We start from the raw sequence: 8,293 nt of genomic DNA, 5'->3' as shown, positions 1-8,293 counted from the left end.
TTGTAGCTGTGGTTGGTGCTGTTGTAGCTGTTGTTGGTGCTGTTGTAGCTGTTGTTGGTGCTGTTGTAGCTGTGGTTGGTGCTGTTGTAGCTGTGGTTGGTGCTGTTGTAGCTGTTGTTGGTGCTGCTGTAGCTGTTGTTGGTGCTGTTGTAGCTGTGGTTGGTGCTGTTGTAGCTGTGGTTGGTGCTGTTGTAGCTGTGGTTGGTGCTGTTGTAGCTGTTGTTGGTGCTGTTGTAGCTGTGGTTGGTGCTGTTGTAGCTGTGGTTGGTGCTGTTGTAGCTGTGGTTGGTGCTGTTGTAGCTGTTGTTGGTGCTGTTGTGGCTGTGGTTGGTGCTGTTGTAGCTGTGGTTGGTGCTGTTGTAGCTGTGGTTGGTGCTGTTGTAGCTGTGGTTGGTGCTGTTGTAGCTGTGGTTGGTGCTGTTGTAGCTGTTGTTGGTGCTGTTGTAGCTGTTGTTGGTGCTGTTGTAGCTGTGGTTGGTGCTGTTGTAGCTGTGGTTGGTGCTGTTGTAGCTGTTGTTGGTGCTGTTGTAGCTGTGGTTGGTGCTGTTGTAGCTGTGGTTGGTGCTGTTGTAGCTGTGGTTGGTGCTGTTGTAGCTGTGGTTGGTGCTGTTGTAGCTGTTGTTGGTGCTGTTGTAGCTGTGGTTGGTGCTGTTGTAGCTGTGGTTGGTGCTGGTGTAGCTGTGGTTGGTGCTGTTGTAGGTGTTGTTGGTGCTGTTGTAGCTGTTGTTGGTGCTGTTGTAGCTGTTGTTGGTGCTGTTGTAGGTGTTGTTGGTGCTGTTGTAGCTGTGGTTGGTGCTGTTGTAGCTGTGGTTGGTGCTGTTGTAGCTGTGGTTGGTGCTGTTGTAGCTGTTGTTTGTGCTGTTGTAGCTGTTGTTGGTGCTGTTGTTGCTGTTGGTGGTGCTGCTGTAGCTGTGGTTGTTGGTGCTGCTGTAGCTGTGGTTGCTGTTGGTGGTGCTGCTGTAGCTGTGGTGGTTGCTGTTGGTACTATAGCTGTGGTCTGATGAAGAGTTGCTGAAGATGTGGATCAAGTTGGCAATATTCACTCCCCCAACAGGAATCGTCAAACCGGAAGGGACAGGCTCTGTGGCCCCAATGTGGACACCAGCTTGCTTTCTATCCCTGTGGCCAGGAGGCCGTACTGGACTCTGCTGGTTTTCAGGGGCGTGACAATCACCTCTCACGATAACTGCCTGTTTCCAGGTATAGATTGTGGCCACAACACACACACACGTGGCCACAACACACACACACGTGGCCATAACAACACACACACATGGCCACAACACACACACACGTGGCCACAACACACACACACACGTGGCCACAACACACACACACACGTGGCCACAACACACACACACACACGTGGCCACAACACACACACACGTGGCCACAACACACACACACACACACGTGGCCACAACACACACACACGTGGCCACAACACACACACACACGTGGCCACAACACACACACACGTGGCCACAACAACACACACACGTGGCCACAACACACACACACACACACGTGGCCACAACACACACACACACGTGGCCACAGCAACACACACACGTGGCCACAACATCAACAACACGTGGTACAACAACACGTGGCCACAACATCAACAACACGTGGTACAACAACACGTGGCCACAACATCAACAACACGTGGTACAACAACACGTGGCCACAACATCAACAACACGTGGTACAACAACACGTGGCCACAACAATAACAACACACACGTGATCACAACATCATACAAGACAGCTCTTATGTTTATGCCACATTAAATCCCTTCAATTATATATATATAAATGTGTCTTATAAAGCAACTCAAATGTTTCTCGAAGTTAAAAACCAAATTATTTTCCGCTTAAATTACCTGAAAATGTAGTTTTGAATAACGACACAAATCTATTTATATCCTTTTTACTTTGTAAAGAATATTATAACTTCAATATTTAATGACCATTTATGCGAATACAGGTGGTTTAGGGGGGTGGGGGTGACGCAGTAGGTGACGCAGCAGGTGACGCAGCAGGTGACGCAGCAGGTGACGCAGACGGGTCTTGAAGCAGAGGCCATGTAAGATGGGTGGAGGGGGGGGGGGCGCAAGGTGCCACTATGGGAACAGCGTCTCAAGGTTAACACAACATGAGAGAGAGAGAGAGAGAGAGAGAGAGAGAGAGAGAGAGAGAGAGAGAGAGAGAGAGAGAGACAAGGTCACATATTTCATTAATTAATAAATCCCCAAATTTTTCTATAATATAACACATCACAAGCCGTTAGGGATGTACTACATCAGACTTACTACGGTATGGGGACCAGGAGCTAGATCTCTACAACTACCAAACACACACACACACACACACACACACACACACACACACACACGTCAACAGAGGAAATAATTCATCGGCTGCTTTACCAATACTAAAATGATGAGATAAAACCCATTCTCCTCTAAGGATGACTATCATTGTTCCACCTGTGATGCACCTGTTGAACACCTTTGGTGCAGCTGTCGAACACCTTTGGTGCAGCTGTCGAACACCTTTGGTGCAGCTGTCAAACACCTTTGGTGCAGCTGTCGAACACCTTTGGTGCAGCTGTCGAACACCTTTGGTGCAGCTGCCGTACACCTGTTGTGCAGCTGTTGTATACACACCTGTGGTACAGCCGCCGTACCTGTCCATCCCGGCAGGTGTGTAATGTTTGTCGTTTGCGTCACCCAAGCCTGCAATTTGTGGTCTATCATTTTTATGGCAATCTTGTATAATTACTGTTTTGTGTAGGTCATTATGGTGTTGAGGACGAGAGGCGCGCAAGCCAACCACGTCTACCTGCGATCATCATCATTGAGGTATATACCTTCACGTGTATACTTACTAAGATCACGCGGTAAACTACACTAGTCTACCCCTCGTCTCAGGGCGAGAGACTGCTTGCTCCCCGAGCACCAGTGTATATAAGCATGCCTGGCGCCCCCCCCCCAAAACAAAAGTCTACCGGATACCGGGTTTACGTAGTATACAGTACACTCTTTTAAAGCACTTGTGTGGATAGATGCTGCGCTCTCAAGCTTTGGCTGGAAGCTTAACACCCTCGTTTTGATTTTATTTATCTGTATTTAAGGGGAATTTCATGCACATTTGGGTTCTGGAAAAAGACACACACACACACACACACATCCGGGGGGGGGGGGGTGGAGGGACGCATATGGCAACTGCGCCATTAGCTAGCACATCAGGCGCATTGGAGTCTGTGGTCCAGCGGTTCGCGGTGTCGCTCCGTCAGAGGCAGGACACGCACGTGGTTGTAAGTGACGCGCCCAGACGGCCCCGGGAGACGCCCCCACCGTGAAAATACCGAAGACAAATTGACTGGAGCTCCAGCGGGGCGATACTGGAGTTACAGCGACGCCGACGCTGCCTTTTGGCTCTATCTATATGCTGGCTTGGCTCTATATATGCTGGCTTGGCTCTATATATGCTGGCTTGGCTCTATATATGCTGGCTTGGCTCTATATATGCTGGCTTGGCTCTATATATGCTGGCTTGGCTCTATATATGCTGGCTTGGCTCTATATATGCCGTCCATATGGGCCTGTACATTCCGTGGCTCAATTGTTGTCAGCGGCTCCTGTACGGTCTGGCATGTGTTGATTATTTATTCATTATGTGAGGGCCAACACCGCCCTATTCCGTGGGCGGTGTTGGTCCCTATGCCCATTACGTGGGCGGTGGTGGTCCCTATGCCCATTACGTGGGCGGTGGTGGTCCCTATGCCCATTACGTGGGCGGTGTTGGTCCCTATGCCCATTACGTGGGCGGTGTTGGTCCCTATGCCCATTACGTGGGCGGTGGTGGTCCCTATGCCCATTACGTGGGCGGTGGTGGTCCCTATGCCCATTACGTGGGCGGTGGTGGTCCCTATGCCCATTACGTGGGCGGTGGTGGTCCCTATGCCCATTGCGTGGGCGGTGGTGGTCCCTATGCCCATTGCGTGGGCGGTGGTGGTCCCTATGCCCATTCCGTGGGCGGTGGTGGTCCCTATGCCCATTGCGTGGGCGGTGGTGGTCCCTATGCCCATTGCGTGGGCGGTGGTGGTCCCTATGCCCATTCCGTGGGCGGTGGTGGTCCCTATGCCCATTACGTGGGCGGTGTTGGTCCCTATGCCCATTCCGTGGGCGGTGGTGGTCCCTATGCCCATTACGTGGGCGGTGTTGGTCCCTATGCCCATTACGTGGGCGGTGGTGGTCCCTATGCCCATTCCGTGGGCGGTGGTGGGCCCTATGCCCATTCCGTGGGAGGTGGTGGGCCCTATGCCCATTACGTGGGCGGTGGTGGGCCCTATGCCCATTCCGTGGGCGGTGGTGGTCTCTATGCCCATTGCGTGGGCGGTGGTGGTCCCTATGCCCATTACGTGGGCGGTGGTGGTCCCTATGCCCATTACGTGGGCGGTGTTGGTCCCTATGCCCATTACGTGGGCGGTGGTGGCCCCTATGCCCATTCCGTGGGCGGTGGTGGCCCCTATGCCCATTCCGTGGGCGGTGTGAAAAGGGTTACAGAGGCACATAATGGGTTTAGGGACTGAATCCCCATAATACATTTAGCTAAGCGAGTGACAGTCTTATGGAACTATTTACACAATTGTTAATATATCAATAGTTTTTTTTATATCACAAGTGGTTCAAGAAGCGAGCCCTTAACAGTTTCTTTTGCAAGGCAATTTATATCAGCGGTTAGTCAGTCACACAGTTACTAGTCCTGTGTCCCCCCCCCCCCCCAAGCATAAGGTTATCGCTCACCTTGCTATCCCGTATACACAGCGATCTTCAATAGCGTCTTGTAATAAACTAGTCACGATAGCGGCAAAGTAACTTCCATCTTTCACCTTTGTACTTAGTACTCATAACATTCTTCAAGTCTCTTGGGGTTGTACTCTCTCTCTCTCCCTCTCACTCTCTCTCTCCCTCTCACTCTCTCTCTCTCCCTCTCACTCTCCCTCTCTCTCTCCCTCTCTCTCTCTCTGACACTGGTCAATAATGTCTAATGTTTATATTTTAAAATCATTATTTTAAGGACTTGTAAAGAATGTTTTGACAAGGAGTTAATTATAGTTCTCAAAGGCAGACTGTTTTTAGTTGAGGAATGAATTGTGTCAACACACCTGTGTGTGTGTGTGTGTGTGTGTGTGTGTGTGTGTGTGTGTGTGTGTGTGTGTGTGTGTGTGTGTGTGTGTGTGTGTGTGAGTTAAAGAGAAATATATGTAGCAAATAAAAGGGAAAATATAGACTGGTTAGAAATGCGGGATCCAAGAGCTAATAGGTCGATTCTGAAGTCAAATAGTAATTACACACACACACACACACACACACACACACACACACACACACACACACACACACACACACACACACCAACCAAGGTTGTCGTCGTCCTAATCAGGTTTACAACCATAATGGAGCTTCAACCCCGCAATTAAGAACCCGACAAGGACCTCTCAATGTTGGCCCATTGAGCCATTAACCACACTGGCCATTGAGAGATTAACCACACTGGCCATTGAGCCATTAACCACACTGGCCATTGAGCCATTAACCACACTGGCCATTGAGCCATTAACCACACTGGCCATTGAGCCATTAACCACACTGGCCATTGTACCATTGACCACACTGACCATTGCGCTCAGTCAGTATGACATTATATTCTGCACCTTAGCAAATGGGGAGGGGGGTGGAAGTACATATATATACACCCACGATAGGTCTTGTTGATTCTATATATGTAAGTTTGGCACATATTCAGCCCTAGGTTAGGTTGTCAGGTGTTTTGACAGATGTGTCAATGTCAAGTAGACTTTTCAGGTTTTCAGACACTAGCGACTGACACACAAAAGACTGACCTTTGTCACAGAAGAGGGCCCCTAATCACACGTAAGAGGGCCCCTAATCACACGTAAGAGGGCCCCTAATCACACAACAAGAGGACCCCTAATCACACAAGAGGACCCCTAAACACACAACAAGAGGACCCCTAATCACACAACAAGAGGACCCCTAATCACACAAGAGGACCCCTAATCACACAACAAGAGGGCCCCTAATCACACACCAATAGACCCCTAATCACACAAGAGGGCCCCTAATCACACAACAAGAGGGCCCCTAATCACACAACAAGAGGGCCCTAATCACACAAGAGGCCCCTAATCACACAACAAGAGGGCCCCTAATCACACAACAAGAGGGCCCCTAATCACACAACAAGAGGGCCCTAATCACATAACAAGAGGACCCCTAATCACACAACAAGAGGGCCCTAATCACACAACAAGAGGGGGCCCTAATCACACACCAATAGAGCCCTAATCACACAAGAGGACCCCTAATCACACAAGAGGGCCCCTAATCACACAACAAGAGGGGCCCCTAATCACACAAACAGAAGAGCAGACTGAATTATTTACAAGATATCCCGAGTCTCAAGACCTTCGTGAGTGCGTGGCTAAGTCCACAAGGGCCTCATGAATGCGTAAACAATCATTAGTGCACGCACGCAACCCCCCCCATGTATATGTGCACGCAACACCACGCACACAACGTTAATTGCACCTACACGCATACACACACACACACGGCGAGTGCTCTGAGGCACGCCAATCGCCACAAAATGTTAAAGTGGACAAAAGTAGTTTAAGACGATTCGGAAAAGGATTTATTAGATTCTTGAAACTATAAGACTGTTGTGTTGTCTTTATAAGTGTCCACTACTCGACACGAGGACAGATGGCACTCAGTAGTTGAACTCTTAAGCCTTACCTTCTAAGGCTTAAAAGTTTCAGTTGGACAGCAGTTAGGTGCCTCTGGAAGCCTTCCCTATTGTGGCTATTCAGTAGCACGGTTGATAGCGCTATACTCGTCTCCTGTTCTTGTTGGGTTGTGGTGGAGGGGGGGGGGGGGGGGTTCGAGGCTCTTGGGGGGGGGGGGGCCGAAATGAATGAAACGCTAGAATAGGAACTGTGAAGTCAAGATGATCGAGGTATTTCTCTCTGCTCTCTCTCTCTCTCTCTCTCTCTCTCTCTCTCTCTCTCTCTCTCCCTCCCTCCCTCTCTCTCTCCCTCTCTCTCACCCTCCCTCTCTTTCTCTCTCCCTCTCCCTCTCCCTCTCTCTCTCTCTCTCTCTCTCCCTCTCTCTCTCTCTCTCTCTCTCTCTCTCCCTCTCTCTCTCTCTCTCCCTCCCTCCCTCTCTCTCTCCCTCCCTCCCTCTCTCTCTCCCTCCCTCCCTCTCTCTCACCCTCCCTCCCTCTCTCTCACCCTCCCTCCCTCTCTCTCACCCTCCCTCCCTCTCTCTCACCCTCCCTCCCTCCCTCCCTCCCTCCCTCCCTCCCTCCCTCCCTCCCTTTCTCTCTCTCTCTCCCTCCCTCCCTCCCTCTCTCTCACCCTCCCTCCCTCTCTCTCACCCTCCCTCCCTCTCTCTCACCCTCCCTCCCTCTCTCTCACCCTCCCTCCCTCTCTCTCACCCTCCCTCCCTCTCTCTCACCCTCCCTCCCTCTCTCTCCCTCCCTCCCTCTCTCTCCCCCCCTCTCTCTCTATTAGCAGTGAGGTCTATGTGGAACAGATGCAGAGGCGCCACTATTGCTTCACTTACTGCAATGTGAAGCAAGTGAAGCAAGTGAAGCAAGTGAAGCAAGTGAAGCCTCTACGCATCAAACTCAACATTCAACCTCACGAGAGCCGCTGCATTAAATACAACATCTACAGCGAATAGTCAGAAAAGCAGTTGATGACTGGGACACCCTATAGTGAAGACTGTGCACCTATATCCACCACCCCAAGACATAACACCATTAAAACAAAAAAAGACTAAAATCAGTGTTGACCAGACCACACACTAGAAGGTGAAGGGACGACGACATTTCGGTCCGCTCTGGACCATTCTCAAGTCGATTGTGAGACTTGAGAATGGCACTAAAATCCCTTTAGTGTACAATTTTGGCACTAAAATCAATGCCAAAAAGGACGGAAACTCAACCTTCATTTAAAACTTTGACCCCCTGTCCCCTGTTACCTAGCAGTAAATAGGTACCTGGGAGTTAGTCAGCTGTCACGGGCTGCTTCCTGGGGGTGGAGGCCTGGTCGAGGACCGGGCCGCGGGGACACTAAAGCCCCGAAATCATCTCAAGATAACTCAAGATAACCTGCAGATATCACAGCAACAGGGTAATCGCGAATAACCGAACTCAATTACGGGCTCACCATAGCCGGTGCTACATGGAACCTTTT

At 50.4% G+C, this 8,293-nt stretch overlaps 1 protein-coding gene across 1 annotated transcript; it reads right to left on the bottom strand.

The window, feature by feature from the left end:
- Nucleotides 1–3,673: 3,673 nt before the first annotated feature.
- LOC138373140 (putative per-hexamer repeat protein 5) lies at nucleotides 3,674–4,516 on the bottom strand. Its single transcript, XM_069339156.1, has one exon. The coding sequence runs from the start codon at nucleotides 4,514–4,516 to the stop codon at nucleotides 3,674–3,676; it is 843 nt and encodes a 280-aa protein (XP_069195257.1).
- Between the last annotated feature and the right edge of the window lie 3,777 nt (nucleotides 4,517–8,293).

This window comes from Procambarus clarkii, chromosome 41, assembly GCF_040958095.1.
Source record: "Procambarus clarkii isolate CNS0578487 chromosome 41, FALCON_Pclarkii_2.0, whole genome shotgun sequence".
NCBI lineage: Eukaryota > Metazoa > Arthropoda > Malacostraca > Decapoda > Cambaridae > Procambarus > Procambarus clarkii.
This window is presented reverse-complemented; position numbering and strand designations above follow the sequence as displayed.

Bases quoted from the DNA above. Each gene is read 5' to 3' on its own strand.
- LOC138373140 (XM_069339156.1), bottom strand. From the start codon at position 4,516: ATGGGCATAGGGGCCACCACCGCCCACGTAATGGGCATAGGGACCAAC.